The sequence below is a fragment of the Geotrypetes seraphini genome, chromosome 11 (assembly GCF_902459505.1).
Source record: "Geotrypetes seraphini chromosome 11, aGeoSer1.1, whole genome shotgun sequence".
Classification (NCBI taxonomy): Eukaryota; Metazoa; Chordata; class Amphibia; order Gymnophiona; family Dermophiidae; genus Geotrypetes; species Geotrypetes seraphini.
This window is the reverse complement of record NC_047094.1, coordinates 5,048,474-5,075,487: the sequence shown is the minus strand read 5'-3', so window position 1 is coordinate 5,075,487 and position 27,014 is coordinate 5,048,474. Positions and strand designations below refer to the sequence as shown.

Genomic DNA, 27,014 nt, shown 5'->3' with positions numbered 1-27,014 from the left:
CAGGAATGGGGATGGGATGGGAAAATTAGTTCCCCGTATCATTGTCTACTTCTGAGAGTAATGGTGGATCTCACCCATTCCCCCTCTTCTGTCTGCTAGCAGCTGACTAACCAGGGGAAAAAAACCTGCTTTGTGAACCACTAAATTAGACTATCTGACACCCCTCCCAGGGCCCAGGACAGAAATTTGCAAGGGGGCCTCTACGCCTGCCAGCAAGCTGTTCTGACTTCTTTTTTTGGACAGACTTGGGATCCCTTCTGGCACGACAACCTAGGGCTGGTGTCCTGTTTGCACCACCCCCTAACGCCGGCCCTGCCGCCTTTTAGGTTTGGGTCCTAGGAATCCTGTCCTGATTGCTCTGCTCCGACCTTAAAAGTTTTCACCTTTCTGGACCATCACATCAACTTACAAACTTGTCCATGAATGGTATTTAAATAGCGCCAGGAAACTCCTTAAAAGTCTGGTCAACCATTCAGCATCCAAGCGTGAGATAAGTCTGGTTGATAGGTGATAAATGAACCATGAATATATATGAAGGATACATGAGTGGAGAGTAACAGGGGTTCAGGCTTTGATGACTGGCATTACTGCTCTCAAGTTTTGAGCCTGTGCCAATTCAACCCCTCTTTTTGAGAATTGTTTGGCAGTAGGGTATACATTTTTAATTAGTAGATGCACTTCCGTCTAATATGTTTATGACTTATTAAAGCTCCACCAAACAATCAGGAACCATCATTGCGACAGCCGTGACCTTTAGAGCTAGTAATTCTGATTCTAGGTTTGTCTCATTATCATAATTATCCCAGGCAGAATAGCTACACCAGATGGATGCTACAACAAGCCCTGCTACTCCCTCACACACCCCATTCCACTTCATACAAATTAGCAACATTTCTACAAAGATTATCCGATATTTATTATCTCTTTTTTTCAATAGTTTTCTCTCTGTGTTTTAGTGTACACTGTCTCTGATAAGAGCTTATATAAATTATAGCAATAATGAAAGATTCAGAGATATACCCTGAACATTTGCATTGTTTTACAATGGAACATGTCCCACCCCAGGCTCAGAGTCTCCAGAAATAAGGGATTCAGTCCCTTGAAAGGAATCCTACCCATCCCAAGAGATGTACACCTTGTGTCAGCCTCTCCTGGGGGAGGGGGCCAACAGCGGGCAGTGCCTCCCATTGCATCTCCGAGGATGAATCTGCAAGCACGTCATTCCCACCCAAAGTCCTTTCCAATCATCTGATAAAACTTCATGTTGAAAGGTCTGTAAAACTCCTGAAGGTGCTCAATGACTTGTTTCTCAATTTTTGGATGAGGTCTTCCTTTGGATTTCCCCAGGCAGCGAGGCTTGCTGCTTCCCTCTGGCTTCATTAGGCAGGGGAAGCCCTTGGTTTCGTTAAAGTAGAAATGTTTATCTGTAATGACCCTTTTAAGGCCTAGGAAGTCTTGAACACGACCCATTTCTCCGGCTGGATCACTCACCAGTCTCTCACCACTGACAAAAAGAAATCTAGAAAGGGGGAAATACTGTAGCCAGTTGTCCAAGTGTTTGGCATAAATTCCAATCCGAATGGCACTCCACGAAGTGTCAATGAGGCCTCTACTGATATTCTTGAAAGCCAGAGCTTGGAAAGTGGGAATTGTGGGGGTTTTGGAGAGGGTCTGGGTATAGTCGGAAATAGCCCTGGTAACTGGATTGCGGACTACAACAATCAGCTTGGTATCTCTGGACATGTTGTAAATGCGTTTCGGGGCCTCCTTGGTTACAAAGTAACTTGGTGTTTTCTCCATGGTAATCTGTCCATCCAGCGTCCTCGGCATCAGATTCCTGCAAAACAGAGGAAGTGTGGTTAGAATTTGTAGAAAGTCGTTCACATCTACCTTGATTGAACTCAATGACGAGAATTATTTGCTGTAGTCTGTTATTTGCGCATTCACCTTTACTAAGGTGCGTTGACTGATTTAGCATGTGCTAATCTTTGGCGTGTGCTAAATTGGTTAGCACGTGCTACATCGGTTAACACACCTTAGTAAAATGACCCCTATATTCTTGAATCTAGATCAGGGGTCTCCAAACTTTGCTCCACAAGGGCCACATTGGGTACTTCAGCACTTTTTAGTGGTCCGTAGTAAAAAACAAAAAAAACAAAAAAAACCCAAAGATAAATAACTCTAGATCTATGAGTTTTATTGAAAGCAGAAAATTTTATAAACTTATTACAGAGTATGTGAGATTAAATTATCGTATATTAATGATGACGAACACGACCAGCAAATTCTCACGTTTTCCTCACAAATTATAATAAAACCATTAATGTGAATGACGGAACTGTTTTTCTGTTTTTTTTTTTAATTTTAAATAAGTGAATATGCACCTTTACATATAAATTTGTGCAATTACAAACTGAGTATTACACGGCACCACTGCAAATATTCTTATGGACAATTAACCGTAAAGACGAGTCATGAACTTCCAGATTCAATAGTCACAGCGCCAGAGTTGCCTACAAAGTCATGAATTGGCACTGTCGATCGAGGCCGAACAAGTGCCACGAAGCATACAATTATGATTCAGTATTAAATAAAGTTGTGAACAATATTAAGATAATATTTTGAACACAATTTTAATTAATGCATTTGAAATCTATCAACACCCTGTGGTTTGTTAGTTTTTTGCAAATTCTCATTGGAAAATTAGTCCAATTGGTGCATTTCTGCACAATTCTTCTGTGGTCCGGATAAAATCATATCGCGGGCCGGATGTGGCCCAAGGTCCGAACTTTGGAGACCCCTGATCTATATGGATAGATGATCCATGTATGACAAGGAAGAGTACCAAGGTGGAGGTATACTGCTGCCTCCCTGGCCAAGATGCAGATTACACAGGCCAATAAAATTAGTAACCCTTCCAGCTCTTCCTTCTTGTTGCCTATAAACACATTACAGTAATCAATTTGAGGTAGAATCATAGACTGAACCATTAATCTAAAATTATCTCCATTAAAACAGTTGCTAATCCTTCTAAGTTTTCTTAACACCCAGAAAACCTTTTTTTGAGACCCAAAATTTGAGGATCAAATAACAAATGCCTATCAGCCCTAAAATTTGTAGTTGTGATTCTAGATTAAACATCTTATCATCCAGAGTTAGCTGTTGACAAGTCTCCAATGTCAAAAACTTTGTTTTTCTTTGTTCAATTATAAATGAAGGATATTAATCCATTGTTCTACTTAGCTCTATACTCTTTTTTTTTCCCCCGCTATACAAATGTTCTCAATCAGTGGACTAAATGAAAAAAAAGACCATCTTTCCCTCTAAAAATGTCTTTTACTCTATTTTGAAGCTTATTTGAGGTGTGAAGGAGCAGCACAGGACTCAACTCAGTCTGTGAATTTCTGGCAGGATGAGATCCAGTTCCAGCAGCAGGAAATCGAAGTGAAAAAAACAAAGAATTGACTAAAGGCATTTTCTTTCCAGGACAGGTAGCTGTGCCAACAGTAGGAATGCAGTCATTCAATGGAGACACACAGACACACATCCCTGGCAGGAAACGTTTCTCAAGATTTATGCCCTGTGAAGTCTGGATCTTGCCCAAAAGCTGTGCCTTAACACTGCTTGCCAATGGACTGATTTTGGCTGAACTTGTTTCCAGGCATGGTTAAGTGTGAGACTGGGGGGGGGGGGGGGTGCCAATCAGACTCATAAGTCAATGTGGAAGAATGAAGCAGGCTTCCATTCCTAAATGTCCTGTTACTTTAGAATTGTTTGCATAATAAGGACATAATCATGCAAGTATCAGAGCTCCTTGGGAAATTATAAGACACGATCGAGGTGAAAGGGAAAGAGTGTTTTAAGTAATCCTCTGCCTGGGTTAAGTGATTGGGATGTCCCAAGCAGAAGCAACAATACAAATGTCCATTTGGACCAGTGGTTCCCAACCCTGTCCTGGAGGACCACCAGTCAGTCAGGTTTTCAGGATAGCCCTAAAGAATATACAATCTCCCCATGGGAGTGGCCTAAGAGATCTGGCCAATCAGAAGCTTAAGCTACTCCCAGTACATCCTAGAATTTACTGCAAATTGGGCCTAAGATTCCAGTTGGTCTAGGTGCCTAAAGCCCCTCCTATGGGAGTGGACTTAAGCGCTTGAGCCAATCAGGGCATAAGGTCCCTCCCCAGTGCATCCATCCCATTCTTGAGAAAGCGAGCCAGCCGGCTGGAGGCACGAAGGATGCCTTCGGCTGGCCAACACTTTAAAGTAGGGGGCTCCGGGGGGGGGGGGGGGTGGAGGGGTCCAGCAGGAGGTTGCCCATGATGTATGAGAGGTGGGGGGCTCTGGCAGGAGGGACAGAACATCCCCCTGCCAGCAATGTACAGAGGGGTTGGGGGGTTCTGGCAAGAGGGACCGGGCATCACTCCTGCTGGCAACGTACAGAGGGGGGGTCTGGCAGGGGGGTCTGGGGGGCAGGGACAGGTTGCCTTTGCTGCGATAAGCTCAGCAGCAACCCGATTCTCTAACTGGCGCTTGTGACATGGACGTCGGTTAAAGAATTGGGTTCTTCTGCGGGCTTAGGCGCGTCTGTGATTCTCAAAAGCCGCTTAGGCAGCTTCTTGGTAGATGACTACACCAAAGCGTACGTGTTTAGATATTAGCCAAGTAAGCCAAATTTCTGCTATTTTCCACACAGTGCAGATATCGAAGGGTCATATTCAAGTTCTCCTGCATATGTTTCAAGCTAGTTTGGGGACTAGCTCCTACGTACCTGCTACCACACTTCGTATTCTACTGCCCTATAAGACAAACCAGAAACTGCTATCTTTTTGCATACCCAAGCACACAAAACCTTTCTGGACAGAACTTTCATGCACCAAGGAAACAAACAACAACATTGGCCAGACAGTTACATTAATAAAGCTGAACTGACCTACAACGCTTTTAGAAAACTCATAAAAACTACCTTATTCGACAGATACATCACCTAAACAGAATCTCACCGAACACTGTTCATTTCACTTTCCCAATTTGCCCTCTGAAATCCTAATCGAACAGTATTTATAATTTCGGGACCTTTCTTCTAATATGTCCCCTCTGAAATTCTAAACAAACTGTATATTGTTATTTTCGCTGTTTTTGAAATTCGCGACCTCTCTTTAACAGGTCCTCTCTGAAATTCTTAGCAAACAGTATAATTTGTATTTTCACTTTCTTAAAGTCTCTGTACTTCGATCTGCCTATCTGCATATTGTAAATTGCTGAATGTCCAGCTCTCTTGAATGTAAACCGCCTAGAAGTCGCAAGATTGTGGCGGTATAGAAAAATAAAGTTATTATTATTATTATTATATAATACTGCTAGATTTTTTGCCCAAAATGCCTTTTTATCAATGTGCACTTTTTTTGTTTTGAATTTTTATCAATGTGTCATAAAAGTTATAGCTATAATACCTTGAAATTTGCTCCATTAAGCAAAAATAAGAGCAACTTTTAAGAAAAACAGCTTTTTAAGATGTGGCTTTGAGCTTTAGATACGTACAAAATTTTGTACGTATCTAAAGGTGCTCATAAACAGAACTATTGCAAAATTTTAGTGAGAACTTTTTTGCAGCTATTAAAGTATTTTGTGCTGATGTGTTTTATTCCTTTCTTGTAATCCAAATTTTTAATATATTCATCGCTGAATTAATAGATCTGTATAAACAGCTCAGCCACCCCTTCTCATCTGTAATAATTGTCTACCATCGTCTTCTATATTTCTGTGACAGAATTATTTATCCTGATATAAATTACAAGTCTTTTATAATTCTGCATTCCTTTAGGGTGGCATAATGGCGTTTTTAAAATCTGAAGGGATTCGCCCTGCTCCATAGCACCATTTTAATACGATCTGTGATTTTCTGTGGACTTAAATAGCCAGAAAACCACCTGGGACAATGAAAGCCTTAATTTATAGTTTCCAGGCAAATGGAACTAGTAGCCCTGAGTAAATTAATTTCTGCAGCTGCTGAAATGTCTGACATGCGAAAGCATTCACTGCTAAAATCAAAACAAAACGAACCTTTGCACTGAGGATTATTTACGAGGCATATTTTGTGGGTGGCCTAACTGGTTAATGATAACGGAGTTCCAGCACTGTCATGGCTGCCTTTACATAGAGATATGTCCATGCATGTTTAACCTTGATGCCAATGCATTATCTTCTGTACGGAAAATAGAATTTGCAGGTTCCCTTTTCCTAGAGTTACCATATGGCTTCAGAAAAAGGAGGACGGATTAAGACATCCAGGTTTTACTTCCATTGAAAGCAATGGAAATAAAATCTAGCTTTCTCAATCCACCTCTCTTTTTTGGAGCCCTAGGGTAACCCTACCTTTCCCTAAGGTGCTTCTGGCAGAGCCACAGGAACTGTTGAAGAACAGGACTTACTCTAGCTTCATAGCAAGATCAGGGCCGGTGTTTGGCGTGGGCAAGTGCCCTGGGATCTCCATGTCACCCGCCTGTCAAGTCTCCCACATTCAACTTTACTGGGCCGTGTCCCACACTCCCTCTGGCCTAGGGAGGGGAGCCTCCCCCTCGATTGACAGCAAAAGATGCAAGTCTAGTCTCACCATAAGAACTGCACATTGGGAAGAATAACCCAGATGCTAGGGTTCACCTTGGGGGTTAGCACCCAAGAAAAGGATCTGAGTGTCTTCGTAGACAATACGATGAAACTTTCCACCCAATGTGCGGTGGCAGCCAAAAAAGCAAACAGGATACTAGGAATTATTAAAAAAGGGATGGTTAACAAGACTAAGAATGTTATAATGCCCCTGTTTCGCTCCATGGTACGACCTCTTCTGGAGTATTGAGTTCAATTCTGGTCTCCTTATCTCAAGAAAGATATGGTGGCACTAGAAAAGGTTCAAAGAAGAGCGACCAAGATAATAAAGGGGATGGAACTCCTCTCGTATGAGGAAAGACTAAAATGGTTAGGGCTCTTCAGCTTGGAAAAGAGAAGGCTGAGGGGAGATAGGATTGAAGTCTACTAAATCCTGAGTGGAGTAGAACAGGTACAAGTGGATCGATTTTTTACTCTGTCAAAAATTACAAAGACTAGGGGACACTCGATGAAGTTACAGGGAAATATTTATAAAACCAATAGGAGGAAATTTTTTTTCACTCGGAGAATAGTTAAGCTCTTGAACGCACAAAAACGTGTCTTCCTGTAGTGTTTGTGCCAGTGCATTCCATAGCATGTGCGTGGACTCTTAAGAGGGCTCTAGCCACTGGGGGGAGGGGCTCCCATCAGCTGAGATCTATCTTCTGATCTCAAAGAGCGACCTGGGATATAAAAGATAACTAATTGTGACAGAGAAGGCGGCACCCTCAAGTTTCACGTTTCAAGTTCAAGTTTCAAATTTAATAATAATTTGATTAATCGCTTAATCTAAATTCTAAGCGATGTACAAGCTGATAAAATTACAATATAAGGGGGATAATAAATAAGACTAACAAGACTATTGACAAATTTAACAAAACTAGAAACATAGGGGAAAGATGGGAAAAAGTTATAATTTGTGTAGAAGTTGAAAAAACAAGTAGGGTGGACACGTAAGGAAAGGGGAGTAAAAAAAAAAAAGAAAAAGAAAATTAGTTCAAAGACTAAAAAGTTAGTATGGAAAAGCCTCTTATGATTAGTTTATGAAGGCATCTTTAAAGAGGAAAGTCTTCAGTTGACTTTTGAATTTTTCTATATTAGTTTCTTCCCTTAAATGGCTAGGGAGGGAATTCCAGGTTTGGGGAGCTGTAACTGAAAAGATCAATTGTCGTCGAGTATTTATAATTTTAAGGGAGGGGATAGTTAGCAAATGCTGTTCAGCAGATCTTAAAGTTCTATTAGAGGTGTAAGAGATTAGTAACTTATAGATAAAAGCAGGGGTTTTAGAAAGAAGAGATTTAAATGTTAGTAGACATATTTTATATATTATCCGATGTGCCACTGGGAGCCAGTGGGCTTCCTTAAGAAGGGGTGTAACGTGGTCGAACTTCTTGGCTTTAAAGATGAGCTTAATGGACGTATTTTGGATGATCTGTAGACGTTTGATTTCTTTTTGAGCTATTCCGTTGAACAACGCATTACAATAGTCTATTTTAGAAATTACGAGAGAGTGGATGAGGATATTAAGAGAATTAGCGCAAAGAAATGGGGAAACAGAGCGAATTTGTCGAAGCCTGAAAAAAGAAGATTTAATAAGAACATAAGAACATAAGCAGTGCCTCTGCCGGATCAGACCACAGGTCCATCTTGCCCAGCAGTCCGCTCCCGCGGCGGCCAAAAACAGGTCAAGGCCTGTCTGAATCATCAGAAGGGGCTCCCTTGCCACCTTGGTTTCCCATTTAAGTTCTGCCCTCCTATCGAAGTCCTAGCCCTCCGGTCTTGCACATGCACGACCAGGTTGGTTTACTCAGTACCCCACGATCCCTCTATCCCTCAGGAATCCATCCAATCCCTGCTTGAATCCCTGTACCGTACTCTGCCTGATCACTTCCTCCGGTAGTGCATTCCAAGTGTCCACGACCCTTTGGGTGAAAAAAAACTTCCTTGCATTTGTTTTGAACCTGTCTCCCTTCAGTTTCTCAGAATGCCCCCTCGTATTTGATGTCCCCTTCAGTCTGAAGAATCTGTCCCTATCCACCCTCTCTATGCCCCTCATGATCTTGAAGGTCTCTATCATATCTCCCCTGAGTCTCCTTTTCTCCAGAGAGAAGAGCCCCAGCCTATCCAGCCTCTCGGCGTATGAGCAGTGTTCCAGCCCTTTTACCATTTTCGTTGCTCTCCTTTGGACTCTCTCAAGTACCGCCATGTCCTTCTTGAGGTGCGGCGACCAATACTGAACGCAGTATTCCAGATGCGGACGCACCATCGCTCGATACAATGGCATGATGACTTCCCGTGTTCTGGTTGTTATGCCCTTCTTTATGATGCCCAGCATCCTGTTGGCTTTTTTCGAGGCTGCTGCGCACTGTGCAGATGGCTTCAGTGATGCATCCACCAGCACACCCAAGTCTCTCTCGAGTCTGCTGTCTCCCAACAATACCCCCCCCAATTTGTAGTTGAACAACGGGTTCTTTTTCCCTATATGCATGACCTTGCATTTGTCCACGTTGAAGCGCATTTGCCATTTGTTTGCCCAGTCTTCCAGCTTGTCCAGGTCCCTTTGTAGGTCCTCACACTCCTCCCTGGTCCTAACTCTGCCGCACAGTTTGGTATCGTCTGCGAATTTTATAACCTCACACTTTGCCTCCTTTTCCAGGTCATTGATGAATATGTTAAAGAGTAAAGGCCCCAGCACCGATCCCTGTGGCACACCGCTCGTGACTCCCCGCCAGTCAGAATATTGGCCCTTTACTCCAACCCTCTGCAGTCTACCCGACAGCCAGTGCTTGATCCATCTGTGCACATCCCCTCCCACCCCGTGGCTCCACAGTTTCTTAAGTAGCCTTTCATGTGGCACCTTGTCGAAAGCCTTTTGAAAGTCGAGGTAAATGATGTCTATGGGCTCCCCATTGTCCATCCGACTGCTTATTCCCTCAAAGAAGTACAGAAGGTTCGTTAGGCACGACCTTCCCTTACAGAATCCGTGCTGGCTTGTTCTCAGTAGGCCATTCCTCTCGATGTGCTCGCAAATGCCGTCCTTGATCATAGCTTCCACCATCTTCCCTATTATTGAAGTCAGGCTCACCGGCCTGTAGTTCCCGGGGTCACCCCTCGATCCCTTCTTGAAGATCGGTGTGACATTTGCCAATTTCCAGTCCTCTGGCACCTCACCAGTTTTCAAGGATAGGTTGCAAACATGTTGGATTGTGCCCGCTATTTCCTGTCTTAGTTCTTTCAGCACCCTTGGGTGGATCCCGTCCGGGCCCGGTGATTTGCCGCATTTTAACCTGTCTATCTGTTTGAGGACATCCTCCCTACTTACCTCTATGTACTCTAATTTTTCAGCCTGTTCCCCACTCATGAGCTCCTCTGAGTCCGGTATATTAGATGTGTCTTCGCTCGTGAAAACCGACGAGAAGAACGTGTTCAACCTCTCAGCTACCTCTTTATCCTCCTTAATCACTCCCTTCCTGTCCCCATCGTCCAACGGCCCTACCTCCTCTCTCGCTGGTCGCTTCCCCTTAACGTAACTGAAGAATGCCTTGAAGTTTTTCGCCTCCTTGGCCAGCCCCTCTTCGTATTTCTCTTTTGCTTTTCTAACCTCCCGGTGGCATTCCTTTTGGCATTCCCTGTGCGCCTGGCGATTTTCCTCTGTTGGGTCCTCTTTCCATCTCCGGAAAGATACTTTTTTGTCCTTTATCACCCTCTTTACTTCTATTGACATCCAAACCGGGTCCTTTGATCGCTTGTTCTTGCAGCCTTTCCTGAAATTGGGGACGTACATTCTCTGTGCTTCCTGCAGGGTGTCCCTAAATAGGGTCCAGGCGCTTCCCACAGTCTCCATCCTAAAGATGTTTCTGAGCTTCCTCCCCACCATTTCCCTCATAGCAGCGTAATTCCCTTTCTTGAAGTTCAGCGCAGTTGTTGCGGTCCTCCTAACTATGGGTGTCCCTCTTTCTAATGTGAATCTGATCGTGTTATGATCACTGTTGCCTAGTGGTCCTCCCACTTCTACCCCTCTTGCAGGCCCCCCTAATCCGTTTAGGATGAGGTCAAGAGTAGTACCCCCTCGCGTCGGTTCTTTGACTAGTTGCTCCATGAAGCAGTCCTTCACAGCTTCTACAAATCCTGTCTCCCTAGTGCAGTTGGAGTGACCCGTACTCCAGTCAATCCCTGGGTAGTTGATGTGATCATGATAAGAAAGTTGATGTGATCATGATAAGAAAGTTTGTGATCAAACATAATTCCTAGAATTTTAGTGTGATAAACTTCTTGTAACGGAAGGCCCTTGATAGCAATCGGAAGGTTAAGTTTTAAGTTATCCTTCCAGGGAAAAAGCATCACATTTGATTTATTGATGTTTAGTGCTAATTTATTATTATTCAGCCAGTGATGTATTTTATCAAGTTTCGTATTAATCGATGGTATGTCCAAAGGGTTATTGATGTCTATGGGATGTAAAAGTTGAATATCGTCGGCGTCAAAACCAGTATCTTAAACAATATTCTAAATTGTACCGACAACCAATGAAAATGCTAAGAAAGAGGCGTAACATGATGAAAATGCTGTTTGCAAGTCAAAAGACGAATTGTGATATTCTGTAGCGTTTACAACATTTTTGTTCTATTCCTGCAAAACCACGTTCCTACTACTACTATTTATTATTTCTATAGCGCTGAAAGGCATAGGCAGCGCTGTACATTTTAACATGCAATAGACAGATCCTGCTCAGAAGAGCTTACAATCTACCATAGTCAAGTCAAACGTGTTGTACACATGCAAGTTTCAAAGGATGAAAAGCGACACTGTCAAATAAATCCCGAATGTACATATTTCCAAAGAGAAGTATACAGTGGACCAGTGAATCGCCCAGGATTTCAGGTGTGCCACAAGACACGGGAGGAGGAGAGGCGCTGGGACCGACTGACTTCCTACAGGACATCCTCTCGCGGCGAGAGGCACATCCTGTGGGCAGTCAGCCAGTACCAGTGCCTGTCCTTCTCTCCTCGCATCTTCCCCACTGACAGCTCAAGGCCCATCTGGAGTGTCTTCGCACATGCACAGACGTCGACGTCCGCGCACTTCCGGATGCCCCAAGCTGACAAAGTCTGCGAGACACTGCTGTAGACACTTCTCAAAACATAGTAACCTGATCTGTAAATGTAAGCCGATAGTCAATTAATAGCCCGAGATATTATTTTTTATTTAAAAAATTTCTTACTCGCTTACATCCTGCAGTTTTGAACGAGTTACAAAAAACACTCATAATTTAAAACATATACTTCACATGATTTAATAGACAAACAAAACACTCCCTAATAACAGATAGATTTAAAATCAGTTTCATATATTTATTTATTTAAAAAAAGTTATGTACCGCCTATAGACAAAGACATCTGGTTTTTCCCGGACATGTTCTCCTTTTGAGGACATGTCCAGGGGTCCGGACGGCTTTTCTGGGTTTTGAAAGGCTGTATGGGGCAGAGAGGAAGTCCGCACTGCTCCGTTCTATATGGCCAATAGATTTTCCACAGCATCGTAGAATCTCACGCCCTGTTGTAAAAGCAAGAGATTTCTTGATCGTTCTTTAGCATTTCAAGCAGCTTTAAAGAATTTCGATCGTTATCACTTTCAGCTTGTTCTTATAAACATTTTCTCAAAATACTTGGCCAAATAACTCTTCTTCTTCTTCATCATATTGTTTATAATCTTTTGTAAACTGCACTGAATTTACGGTTACGCGGTTAAGAAGCAAAATGTTATGTTATGTATGCGTGGCTGTCACGCGATGATGTCACACACCCAACAAGAGCATGCAGTAGGGGGAGGGGTGGGCGTAACTAGGCGGGGCTAGGAGTCCGGATTTTCCGAAATCTGGCAACCCTAAACAAAGCGTTTCCATGAAAGTAAACATACATAATTATAAACACAAGACAAAATTACAATCCTAAAATTAGAACAAAATTACAGTTCCATTAATTTCATTTTCAAAGAGAGAGAAAAAAAATTAAAACTATAATCATCATTATATTATATACATTGATGTCAAAAAGATTCAGAGAAGCGCAACATGTCTGTTATCCAACATGCCTTACGACCTGTTTTACAAAGCCGCGCTAACGGCCCTGAAGCCCATAGAGATTTAAAGGGCTTCGAGGCTGTTGCCACGCGGCTTTGTAAAAGAGGCCGTTAGTCTTTGCCACATTCAAAACCATCCAGTGGGGTGTTAACCAGTCGGATATAGTGGCAAGACGTCTTATTGGTATTTATAGACCACTATCTGATACATCATCATAGCGGTTTACATAATAGTAAACAAAAAAGAAAGGAATTCCATCATCAATAGGAAAGTAAAATACAAAGAAAATAATAAATTAGAGTAAATTCTAATGAAAACAGAAAAAAAAAATTATAAAACTTAAAATACAATTATAAAAAGCAGAAAGTTCAAATCTCCCCCCCCCCCAACATTCATACCAATATGATACTAAATGTCCTCGACTGAAAAAAGCAATTAAGAGTATGCCAATCCGAAAAGGTAAGTTTTTAATAGACTTCTAAATTTCATATACAATACTCCCCCAAAATTCACAGGGTTCCGTTCCAGGAACCCCTGCGAATGCGGTTTTTCACCTGTCAAAAGGCAGGGGAGACGGGAGAGGGCAGCTGGAGCACCAGCGGCTGAAGAAAATCACTTGCGATTTGCTCCGACCGCCTCTTCCTGTGGTAAAGTCAGGCTACACCAATCAGGAGCTGCTTTGATACGCAGTTCCTGATTGGTGCAGCCCGACTTTACTACAGGAAGAGGCAGTCGGAGCAGACCGCGAATGAGTGAGTCTGCGATTTGCGAACCGCAAATTCACAGGGGGAACACTGTATGAGAGTTCGCTACGCAATTGTAATGGCAACAAATTCCATAGATAAGGTACTGAAGCAAAAAAAAAAAAAAAAAAGCAGAATTATGATGAGATTAATCTCACTAAGTAGACTAAGGGTAAGGATAATTGATGGCTATTAGTGGAACCTAAATTTCTAGCTGGTCTATAAGGGATCAACAGATTAGCTAAATTGTCTGGTTGCCCTGTTTGTAATGCATTGGTCTCGACTTTATCGGAAGTTACCCCAACTCCCCAGGTTGTACGAGCCACTCCAGGTTACTGAAGGTAATGTTGGGGGCATTCTGTCCCATAATGGAAGACTCTCAGTCCCCAAGTGATGGGTTATTATTATCTCTGCTTCAATCACACCAACTTCTCAGCTCCTTTATGGATAATTACACTACAGTATTTCACATTTTCATTAACTCTGGAATACCTTCCTCTAAATTACCTCTGTTAATTATTGATAACCCTTTCTCCTCAGATCTAGATTAAACTGGCCAATAAGAACCCGACTTCCCTTACGCTTCACTTTAGAGAGAGCCTTGGAAACTTTAATTAAATTGAGTTAATTCTCATTAACCTTAACGGAATGTCTTTGGAATGCTAAGCACTGCCTTCAGCTCAAAATTCAAATGCCAGCGCAGCCGTCACAGAATTCCGCTAAGAAGGATAATACCCCCCAAGGAAAACCGGAACACTTTTACCTCCCTGTTAAGCTGATGAATTCTGATGATTAAGAAATAATAAAATCCATGTTTCTCGACTTGCTCCAGACATTTTATTTTATTTTACTGAATTCAACCTGTGATTATCTTTGCAATCAGGAGCTTTGAGAAGTCAAGAAAATACGATTGTACTAGGTAAAGTCAGGTCATATTGACAGAACCAGTTCATCCCGAAAATTGTCTCTCTCTCTTTCTAAGCTGGCCGCCTCTCTTCCTTGGAGCAGAAGCCTGGCATCACGTTGAATGGTCTCTAAATCTCCACACCTCTCGGACATCCTATTCATTTGCCCTCAGGACAGCCTGCAGCTGAGGTCAATGGAAGCATGCACAGATAGAAATGCCGTGCAAAACTGTGTATCCATTTGCCTTCTCTCTCTCTTCTTGAAGCAAAATCTTGGACATTTACAGGAAGAAAGTTATCAATGTGGACTATCATTAAGATATAATTTTACCCCTAACTCATGCTATTTTAATACAGGTCCCAAACTGTACAGACACAGGAGAAGCCACACACCATTCACGTACCCGCCGACCAAAAACGTCAACGCTACTAGAGCTGCAAAACTGGACCAACTCTCCAACCTACTAATCACGACCAGACTTCAAAACCTTCAAAAAAGAAACAAAAACTAAACTAACACAACCAAATGAGCACCACCTGCAGCACTCCCTGAGCCTTACCATCTTAGTAAATTTCCAGACTACTTCTTATGTATCTCCAATTGACATAATACCTCATATGTTAAATACTGTAATAATGTAATCCGCCTTGAACCGCAAGGTAATGGCGGAATAGAAATCACTAATGTAATGTAATGTAATTTTATGCAATGAGACACCCCCTCCTTTTACAAAATCGCGCAAGTGGTTTTTAGCGCAGGCTGGCGCGTTGAATGATCTGCACTGCTCCCGATGTTCCTATGAGCGTCGGGAGCAGTGCAGAGCATTTGTAAAGCATTGAAGACAGACTTATTTCAGAAATGTACTAATAATGACTCTTCCTCTTCAAATAAATGACTATAAAAGATTTTAAAATTTGGTATAAGAGATACAGTTTTTGCTCTAATCATTTTGTTAACCGAGTCGAGCCCTCTTGAAGGGATGAATTGGTAGATTAGATTAGTGCACCGGCCTGCGCTAAAAACCACTTTTGCGATTTGGCTAATTACTAGCAACTGGGGTTAACAGTAACCCAAATTCATAAAACTTTCCTCTTAAAGAAAAAAGTCTCTAGAAATTGAAATCACTTCTATATGCAGTAAAAGTGAGCCAAGTGTAGGACAATTGAGCCATTGTGACATCACTGATGAGGTTGGCTCTTATTGGTGGAATGAGGCATTATGATGTCACAATCTCAGCTCTGAAATTCTTCACACAAAGAGGATGGGGGAGTTTTCAATATGGGCTATTGTTCAGACATGTCATTTTGCAAACTAACTTGTGCTGTTGTATGCAATAAGACTTGATTACTAATAATTGGGGTTAAGAGTAAAACAATACGATAACTTCCCGCTTTTGAGCAAATGCTTCACAAGCCAGAATTTATAGTAAGCATTCTGGTAACCTGGGTGATTTGAAAATGAATAGCAGCACTCAGATCTGCCGATACCCCTAAGAGGCTCATAATCGAAACAAAAATACACCTAAAAACCCGCCCAAGTCGGCACTTAGACAATCTAAAAGACAGATCGTCCAAATGCCAATAATCAAAATGGGGTTTTAGACGTATCCAGAGACTGTATAGGCCTCCGAATCCCACTGTGCGCCTAGAGCAGAAAAGGGCGCTTTTGGAGGAGTGGTTAGGGCGGGATGTGGGGGCAACCTAGGCTTAGTCATCCTGCAGGAATAATCGAAGGTTTGATGAGACTGCTTAGACAGAACTTATGCATTGTGACATAGGCGATCTAAAAACAGGTATAAATGCTCAAAAGGTATGCAAAGTGAGCAGATAACCACTGCAGGGACAAAGTAAAGACCCTCACATCCCCTCCCCTCCATGTTCACTGACCCCCCTCACACCGCTACAAAATTCAGAATAAAAACGTACATATCTGCCTTTGGAACATCAGCACCTGGCATAGGAAAGCCTAGTAGAGCTGCTCAGAGGTGGCTTAAGTAGTCTGGAGGGTGGGCGAGTGAACCATAGAGAGGAGGACCCAGGACCATAAGCCACTCTAACCACCACATTCATGATGGAAAATGTGAGTCCACCAACCCCGCCCCCTCCGAATCCTACTGTACTGCCATATAGGTGGCACCTGCAGTCATAAGGGCTATTGGGGTTGTAAACAGGTGGGTATAGTAGGTTTTGGGGGAGTTCTGGTGAGATGTTTATGTGGCACTCTTTTTTGTGAAGATCACAGCCGTGCCCTGTAAGGTGCCCCACTGCTCTCTTGCCATGTCTGGGTGGCCAGTCCATCACTCTACTGGCCCCTCCCACATCCAAAAGGTCTTGTTCTGGATGTTTCAGACTTGGACAAATTTTTGGTCGAGAATGTGGTATAAAGATAGACGTATTAGTGGTCTGAACAATGAAACACAGAGAGACGATTAAAAATAATAATAATAATAATAATTTGGACGTACTTTTCGAGAATGGACCTTTTTAGGCTGCCAACTTTGGGTGACTAGTGCCCTATGTCCAAATCGAACTTGGACGTTTCTTTTGAGTATACATAGTTTCATAGTTTATTAAAATTTGATTCAAAGCGTTGTACATGAAAATTAAAAGAAAGGGGGAATTAATATGAAAAAACAAACAAAACCTATCACGCACCAAACACACACAACATAGGGTAGGATAGTAAACAGGAGGAGAGGAGGATAAAGAAAACAGGAAAGCAAAAAACCTCCGGGGTTTTTACCCTATTAATACCTAAAGGTGAATCTGCTGCAAACATGGTTTCCAGTAATAATAATAATAATAATAACTTTATTCTTCTATACCGCCACAATCTTGCGACTTCTAGGCGGTTTACAATCAAGAGAGCTGGACATTCAGCGAAACACAATATGCAGATTTACATATGAAATACAGATAGCATAGACTTTAAGAAAGTAAGAATATAGAAATACAATTTGCTTAGCAAGAGTATAAGATGTACATTTTGGTAGGTAATGTCCGAAAGGACCTGTTTGGAATAAGCCGTATGATTAGCCGTGTGATTCAGGTGGACTAAGGAGGGGGGGGATAAAGGTAGGGGGTGGTGGGAAGAGGTAAGGGGGGTAAGGGTAGGGGTAGGGGAGACCGTTCTTGGGGGTACATAAACACTCTACCTTTGCCACAATCAAAACCAACCCACTCGTTTTAACCATGTTGTTACTTGATCTACAGTAAAATGCTCCACCTTTAAGGGAGAGTCCAAGAGTTTAATTCGGTCTCTAATCTGCCATTATTTGATTTTTGTCAGCACCCCTTAAAATTTTCAATAAAGCTTTGGTTCAGAGCAAAACCTGGCCTGGCTTGGACTGTTCTATTAAGGGGAAGATAAGGAGAAGTAGATTTTGGTTCTAGTCCCAACCTGGGAACCAAGGAATGGAGTCTGGAGTTGACAGTGGAACATAAGGGTTCAAGTGGGACTTCCAGATGTAGGGAAAGAGAAGGACATTCAGAATGAATGCACTTGTAGGTCAGTAAGAGGAGTTTGAACTGGATGTGGATGTGGCCAAGGAAGGGTTATGGGAGTTAGTGACGCTGTTGGAAAACAAGTCGTGCAGCAGAGTTTCGAACAGATTGACGCAATCAAAGTGGGACATGATGAGGTTGTGGATAAGAATTGTAGTAGTGGAAGGGATGAATATTGGTGATGCAGCGAATGAAACGCCAGGTTATAGCAAGAGAGGGGAGTCAAAGTTGAGGAGACAGTAGATGTCTGGATTTTCCCAGACATGTCCTCTGTCTGGGGGCGGAGCTGGATGGGGACAGAACAGGATGTGACAGAGGCAGAACTGTGCGGTCCTGGGGGGCGTGGCCATGTGTCTGGATTTTCCCGAAGGAAAATCTGGTAACCCTAGGAGACAGGGAGAATGGGGACAGAGGAGAGGTAAGTTTAGGGGAAAAGATAAGCAGCTCAGTCTTGGCCACGTTCACTTTCAGACAGCAGCGAGACATCCAGGCAGCAATGTCAAACAAGCAGGCTGAGACTTAAGCCTGGATTCCTGGGGATAGTTTCAGGTGCAGAGAGCTCGATCTGGGAGGCATCAGTGTAAAGAAGGTAACGAAAACCGTGGGAGGAGATCAGAGCATGAAGTCAACAAATGCAGAAAGAGAAGAGTCGCAAGACAAATCTCCGATGGAGACAGCAATGGAGGAGGATTCACCTAAGCTAGGGTTGCCAGTTTTTTCAATCGGAAAATCCGGACCCCCTAGACCTGCCCAGCTCTGCCCATCCCTGCTGCCTGCTCTTGTTGGGCATGCACGGACTTCCTCCCAACCCGACACAATTTCAGGAGGCTTTTCAAAAACAAAGCCATCCGGGGAAATCCGAACGACTGGTCACCCTAACCAAAGCATACACTAAAAGTGCGACGGGAGAGATAAGAAGAAAACCAAGACAAAACAGAGACCTGAAATCCAAGTGTCTAAAGGAGCAGATGATCAGCCAGCAGTGTCAAGAGGGATGAGAATGAGTAAAGGCCCTTGGATCCAGCTAGGAACAGGTCCCTGGAGACTTTGGCAAAAGCTGTTTTTGCAGACCTAGAGAGGAAAGAACCCATAGATGAGAAAGGGAAGGAGTGAAACAAGGGAGAGCAGAAGTGCTCCAGGAAACGGAGTAACAAGAGTTCAGAAGAGACAGCCACAAAGTGTGATATTTCAGTGCTTTTCCCATAGACACACAACTGTCAGGAGAAAACTCTTAATTAGCCAGGCCCCTGAGAGAAAAAGAAAGAGCTAGAATCAGTTAGCTCCTGATTGCAGAATAACAGTGGCTGTAACCACGCAGAAACTCTCATATTCAAAACAGTGAGCAATTTCTTTTGCCAGAAGCGTGCATAAATTCGTTTTGCGAGGCCAGAAGTTCAGCTCCATTACAGGGAACAATTGATTTCACATCAGAAAGTCCCATTACTGCTAAAATGCATGGGCCTGCTTCGATGTCCTTTAATGGAATTGTGAAGTATGCTCAATTTGATAAGGTAAACAGATTTTATTTCTTAAGTTTAGAAATCTTCTAATCGGGGGAAAATCACCATTTCTTCTGCTCTGCCACTTTGGGGGAACAGAGAACACAGCTCCATTAACAGAACCTGGATTATGTACACCACCACCTGTTGGACAGAGCAGAATTCTTCAGGGGTTGAGTCCTGGGGCATTCTCAGACCTGTTCCTCTGTGAACCTTTCATGACATTGTCATGGTTTGATGTTTTTGTAGCAGGAGTCAGATAAAAGTGGTAAATATAATGAGAGGAGGCTGAGGGAAGGGACCTGTGATGAGAATGGTAGAAGGATGGACTTGTGGAGAGAGAGGCAGATACAGGGGACCTGTGGTGAGAGAGGCAGATACAGGGGACCTGTGATGAGAATGGTAAAAGGATGGACCTGTGGAGAGAGAGGCAGATACAGGGGACCTGTGGTGAGAGAGGCAGATACAGGGGACCTGTGATGAGAATGGTAAAAGGATGGACCTGTGGAGAGAGAGGCAGATACAGGGGACCTGTGATGAGAATGGTAAAAGGATGGACCTGTGGAGAGAGAGGCAGATACAGGGGACCTGTGATGAGAAAGGAAAAGAGAGAGTTGTGGTGGGAAGAGTATCAAACGGAGGGGCTTCAGGTGTGTGTGGGGGGGGATGCGGAAGGAAGAAAATAGAGAGGAGAGAAGCTAGATATGGGAGGGGCACAAGGAAAGGGACCTGCATTGCAGAACAGATACAACCTCCTTGGGCAACTTGGTGGTTCATATTGGCCTTTCTCTGCCATCATTTAGTATTGGGGCAATCCTGTAAATTACCACCTTAGTCTAGGTGCCCCAATGCCTTGGGCATAGTACCATTTTGGTAATGACAACTTGGTGCCAAGACTGTGTTATAGAATACTAGCTTTTTGCATCTTCTTTCAGCATTTTGATGGTCAATTGTAGACATGAGTTGGCCTAACTAGTTGCACCAAGTGACACACCTAATTTATACGATACGATTGTCATTGATGGAGTTTTTTGAAAGCACATTATGGACGCATAAGAACATCTCTTTAGCAGGAGTGACCTTATGGAACAATCTAACTGGACCATTAAGAGCCCTCTTGGATTTTCAAAAATTCAAGAAGGTATTAAAAGGCACCTTCTTCACGGAGGCATTTCAATGATTGCTTATTTCTGGCCCATGCAGAATATTTCCGTTGATATGTGGGTGGCAATGTCAGATCATTGTTTTCTATAGAAACTGATGTCTTTATTGTGTGTTTGTACAAAATCATTGTATGTGCCTGCATTTTATGATTGTGTCTTGTAAACCGCTTAGGAATAGGCGGGTAAGAAATTTTTTAAATAAAATAAATAATAAACTACACACATAACTGAAGGACACATCCATGGTCCGCCCGTAGTCCACACATGTTGTGTACATCCCCTTGTGGTTAGGCAGTATGACAACTTAGGCGCTAACCTTATACAACAGTGCATAGTACATGTAGGTGTTTCTCAATTAATGGCACCTTTGACGTGTGTATGTTGCATGTACCTCTAGGTGCCGGTTGATAAAATTTCCCCAGCTGTTACCAGGAAAAGAGAGATGCTAATACAGAAAGAGCGTTAAAACAGTAGAGAAGGTGGACTCAAAAGTCTTTCATTAGGAAAGAGCTGGGGCGTGTACAGACAGAGGAGGCTGTCTAGCCAGTCCTCACGGTGTCAAGGAATTCTTGATCTATATGCGAAGAAAGCTTCAAATAGAAGGAGCTCCTTAGTTTCAGGGAACGTGCAGCTGGGAAAATGAGCAGATTTCTGAAGAAAATGCAGAGGAGGAGGAGAGGCTTGGCCTAAGCTGAAGAGAGAAGAAAGTTTCAGAAGGATCATTCTAGAGGAGTCTATAGAAATCCAGAAGAGAATCTTAGGGGTGAATACTCAGGCCCTGATTCTATAAAGGACACCTAAGCGTGCCTAAGTCCTGCCTAAAGTTAGGCTGACTTAAGCATCCAAACTAAGTGCTTAATGAGCGATTTAAGGGTCTTAACAAGCATTAATTGGCACTTGGATGTCCAAAGAATGTGGACGCAAGTTCCAAGATACGTCCCCAATTCCGTGGGCGCCCTTTGGGAAAAACTGCGCCTAACCATATGGGTGTGGGCATGGCGTAGGCATGGCATGGGAGAGGCTTCGATGTGGATGTTTCTTCACTCATTTACATATACAATGTTTCCCCATGAATTCGCAGTTCGCGGTCTCACTCATTCGCGGTCTGCTCTGACCGCCTCTTCCTGTAGTAAAGTTGGGCTACACCAATCAGGAGCTGCGTGTCAAAGCCAGAATTTACTACAAGAAGAGGCAGTTGGAGCAGACCACGAGTGATTTTCTTCACCCGCCGGCGCTCCAGCTGCCCTCTCCTGCCTTTTGACAGGCGAAAACCGCATTCGCAGTTGTTTTTTGTTTTTTTTAATTCGCGGGGGTTCCTATAATGGAACCCCCGTGATTTTCAGGGGTGTACTGTATTTGGGCGCCATAGTGCATCCATGTAACGCAAAAATTGTAGGCAAATGAAAAGCAGGTCTACTTTTCAGTGTGGTTTGGGCTTTAGATAGATGCGAATTCTATGGACGAAATTTAAGTGGTCTTTGGACGTCCTCAAAGCGATCTTCTAAATAGGGTTCAGGGATTTTATTTTTGCTTTACTGTCCAAACCTTGCCTAAATTTAGGGGCCCTTTGCAGAATCAGGGCCTCAGTGTCCACTTTTTTTTTTTACTTGTCTAGTTTTCATCTTTTTTTTCTCTCTCTCTGCTTTTCTACCTTAATTCATTCAGTAAATTATATTTTAACCAAGCTACTGGAATGAACAGTGCCTTACTGAGGTATACATCGGCTGTCAGCAAGTTTACTGGAGAAATTTAAATGATAGAAATAGAACAAAACAAAGACAAAAGGCAAAACAATAGATAAGATTAAAGATAAATCATAAGCTGGAAAGAAAAATAAAATAAAACTTTGTCTTCAATCCACGGTTTCAGCGTCAGTGATGAAGTGGAGCAAGTAAGTTTAGGAGGAGCGATTGACGTTTCCAGAAAGGGCTTCTTCAGGGAAGAAGGGCCTTAAAAAGGGTTTATTTTCTCTCCATCCCTCTCATAACCCAGAAAACCTCTACGTTTCTCATCTATAGATTGGGTGGGGGGGGGGGGGTGAAGGAGGGGATCCACTACCAAGATAAAACAAGCGGAGGATTCTCATACTGTGATCTAAAGCAGAAAGTCATCTATCAGTGAAGGACGAGTGGGAACGCTAGAAAACATTTGGGGCTGTGGGGATTTCTGCAGCTTATTAAAGCCGTGGTGTTATTTTAAGACTTTTCCCCCGTGTGCTGTGGTGCGAGGAGGGGAAGCATTTCTGAGCAACCTGCTGCTTAATTTCCATCCATTCCGCTGGCTCAGACCCTAATGGAATCACTTACAAGCCGTGGTCTGTAGCCAGCTTCCTCAGAGAAGCCGTGTTGTTTGCGGCTTTAATGTCGCACTGTGCCCACTATGGCAATGCGCAGTGACCTGTATCTTTCACTCGCACGGCAATAAGTCCTTCAACAATCACCCTCACAGCAAATTAGACCAAGTTCCTTTTGGCAACAGGAAATCTTTGCTTTTTTTCACTTTAATTACTTTAATCTTTGCTTTTTTTTCTCCTTTCTCCTCTGGTAGAATCCAGCATTTCTCTTCAAGCCACTTAAAAACCCAGCAAGGAGCCCTTCGAGCAGTGTGTGGATGAATTCTCCTGCCTGTTTCTTTCCCCGATTCAGTATCCAGATGAGGACACAAGCTCCCACCGGCCAGCTGCAGCAGACAGGCCCGGGTCGTGAACTAATTACCTTTAAAAGAAACATGAATATGCTAATAAGCTTGACAATAAGGAAATGATCTGCTCAAAATGAAAGCACAATCAAAACACGTCAATTAAGAACAAGAGAGCTAATATAATGATGTTTCCCCTTTGCCCTTAAAGCCTAATTATGGACTAGAGCAGAAGGAAAATCCTAAGAAATCAAGACAAAGGAGAACAGTCCCAGAGAAGCTAAGCCAGTGTTCTATAGTCTCAGAAGAGCGTCTGTGCAAGACAAAGGATCAAGAAGGGGGAACAATCTCAGAGAAGCTAAACCAGTGTTCTCTCCATATATGGCCTAATGGACCATGCAAGCTATCTTAAACCGAGTCCTTTTTTTTTTCATTGGCAGCCAATGTAACTCTTTCAATAGTGGGTTTGCCCTTTCGAAGTGGCTTAATTGGAAGATTAGTTTAGCTGCTGTGTTCTGGAGCAGTTGCAATCTCTTGTTCCTTCTCTGTGATACCAGCATTCAGAGAGTTGCAGTAGTCTAAATATGGGAGAAGTGTCACAGATAAGCTAAGCCTGTGTTCTGTATGTCTCAGAAGAGCGTCTGTGCATGAGAAGCAGCACGCCAATGAACCAGAAGCCACTAGATCAGGGGTGTCAAAGTCCCTCCTCGAGGGCTGCAATCCAGTCGGGTTTTCAGGATTTCCCCAATGAATATGCATGAGATCTATTTGCCTGCATTGCTTTCATTGTATGCTAATAGATCTCATGCATATTCATTGGGGAAATCCTGGAAACCCGACTGGATTGCGGCCCTCGAGGAGGGACTTTGACACCCCTGCACTAGATGGTTAATAGGGACAACCAGTGTGTATGTGCCCTAAACCGATTATGCAAATCGAATTATTTCACTAGTTATTCCCATCGCTAGATCATTGATAAATATGTTAAAAAGCAGCGGTCTCAGCAAAGACCCCTGGAGAACTCCACTATTTGCCCTTCTCCATTGAGAATATTGACCATTAACTCTACTCTCTGTTTTCTGTCTTTGAACCAATTCTTTGTCCATAATAGGACATTACCTCCTATCCAGGGAATGTCTCCAACATTTAGCACGGAGGTTTTGCATATAATGAACTTTTACCTTTCCGTTTATTATGTTAGTTGCAAAACTGCGGAGGCATTTTCAAAAGTTATGGATCCAAAGTCCCATCGCATAGCTAGTTTCAAATAGGAAATACAGGATGAAGGTGAAAGGGAATAGACAGAAGTAACCTCAGAAAATACTTTTTCACGGAAAGGTATGGAGAGGGGTTTAATTGGGGGCCCAAAAGAGGCTCCTACTTTGATTAAAGGGTACCAGCCCCTTTAAAGTGGTCTTGAGACTGTTGCCATAGACTGGTGAGAGCAGAGCAAAGCAAAGCATTTGAACTTGAAAAAAAGATTTATTTTTTGTTTCTGCTGCGACATCCAACCTTAGATATTTACACGTGTCTGATAAAGAAGTGTATCTTTGAAAACCTCAGCTTGAAAAACCTAGTACAGCAAATTGATTGTTAATCTGCGAACACTCCAGGTCTATGCCAGGGGCTCCCAAGTCTTTGAGCAAGTGGCGATTAGAAGGAAATCATAGTTCCCAGAGCATCTGGGCTCTTGCTTCGTCAAAACATTTGGCCCTCGTTCCAAGACACAAACGTCAATATTTAATGCTCCTAACCCTGGGGAGGAATTAGTGGGGCTTTCCGTTAAATACACTGTAATCAGTCCTTTTTTTCACAGCATCCAGAGTAAAGTTATGGATAAAAGTCTGCATTTCAGGAAGATCTCTGCTGCGCACAAGATACAACTGGGAACAAGAGAAGGGATCTGTTTTGGTAGCTCTCTCTATGCGTTGAAAAAAAGTGAACTTTTTGGAGGAGGGTAGAAAGTGGAATATTTAGCCATTTTCTTCCTCTCTCAATTCCTCCGTAACTACAAAGTCTTCTGAAGCCATAAAGGTCTCTTTTTTTCTTTTCTTTGTTTTACTGAAAATTTCTGTACGGCAGTGTCTCTCAAACTGTGTGGCAGGCACATTGATAGAAACATAGAATATGACGGCAGAAAAGGGCCATAGCCCATCAAGTCTGCCCACCCCAATGATCCACCCCCCTGACTTTACTCCCCTAGAGTTCCCACGTGAATATCCCATTTTCTCTTAAAATCTGACACACTATTTGCCTCAATCACCTGAAGAGATAGACTGTTCTAATGATCAACCACTCTTTCTGTGAAGAAGTACTTCCTGGAATCACCATGAAACTTTCCTCCCCTGATGTGCCCCGAAAAGATTCCCAGTGCGCCATGAGAGATTCCAGAATTGTACTTTATTTTAAAAAATTCTCTTCATAAGTCTACACTAGAATAGATGACATGTACGTCGCGTACGCAAAAGTCTGCCAATGTTATGAACATCTGTGTGCCCAGAGAAGCCTCATTCTTTGACGTGATTGATCCTTGAAAACTAACGGCATGTAATTTAATTTTTATTTTTTATGCAGTGGTTATCCTATCTTCAGCCACAAAGCAATCGAGGCTTTGTTGCCGTTTGGATCTTCTTATCTTTGTGAACTTGGATTTTCATGTCTGACAGAAATTAAGTTGAAAAAAAGAGACCTGTTTGCTTGTCGACTATCCAGCTGTGTTTTAGTTTAATTTGCACTCAAAAACAAGCACATCCATCGCATGGATTAGCAATTATATTCTATCTATTTCAGTTTCACCGTTGTTACAATCATCCATACGTAGCTTAAAGAACTTAAAAAAAATAACTCTGAAATTTAAGTTTTTGTTGGTTTTGCAATTTTATCATTTCAATTATAATGTGCCGTGAAAAACATTTACTCCGTTTAGTATGCTGGAATGAAAAAACTTTGAGACACTGCTGTGTCAGGAGCTGATGCAATGAACCCAATGGGGGAGGGGATAACAGTGAAAACCTGGTTGAGAAGAGAGAAAAAATTTCAGCCACAAGCCGTCAACATGTTCACTGAACCTTCTCTTCAAAACTGATGTAAAGGAAAACAACCTAGAAGAGATTTACAGCCTCTTATACAAAGCCGTGCGGCAACAGCCCTGAAGCCCTATAAATGTCTATGGGCTTTGGGGCCATTAGCGCAGATCAGCCACTAGCTTTATAAAAGAGACTGTTAGTTTTCAAAGAGTAAAAACAGTGCAAAGATTCTGATCTCCTTATATCCTGAAACAAGTCTTTACACAGGCAATAAAGTCGTCCGATGAAATGAGTCCCCTCTTCTCACTAGAGCCACCCGTCAGCTCTTTTGCCTGGTGAGCAGATGAAATGTGTCTGTACGGAGTCTCATTTTTGCCGTCCCCGGTGCCTATATGACTCGCAGGTCACTGGACATGTGCCCGTCTCTGACCCAGGTCAATCTCCCAACTCCTCCTCTCAATCAGGAGCCAAACCCACTGCTTGACAGCTTTAGAATGAAGGAAAGGTTCGGTAGCTTTTGCCCCATCAACCTTCAATGCCCCCAGTTCAAGGGAGGAAGCTGATCCAGTCAGCATCGGGCCTGGGTTGCAAAGAAAAGAGCCAAATGTCCCGCAATCAAACTTTTGGCACTCGCTACTATTTATAGTAGGGTTTCAAGTTTCTTTATTTTTGATATACCGTTTATCATACAGGTATCGAAACAGTGAACAATAAAATAGAATATAAAAATTAAAAAAATTAAATAAAAGCATGGCTAAACTAAAAGAAGGGAAAGACTTACGCTGTGCCATACATGATATGAAAGGGAAATAAT

The 27,014-nt window shown here is 42.7% G+C and overlaps 1 protein-coding gene across 1 annotated transcript in view; it reads right to left on the bottom strand.

Annotated features, from left to right (window-relative positions):
* Positions 1-895: 895 nt before the first annotated feature.
* HS3ST6 (heparan sulfate-glucosamine 3-sulfotransferase 6) overlaps positions 896-27,014 on the bottom strand; it is a 73,789-nt gene continuing 47,670 nt past the window's right edge. Inside the window, exon 2 of the mRNA XM_033962798.1 lies at positions 896-1,837. Within this exon, the coding sequence (XP_033818689.1) occupies positions 1,219-1,837 (619 nt within the window). The 3' untranslated portion in view covers positions 896-1,218. The remainder of the gene's footprint in view (positions 1,838-27,014) is intronic.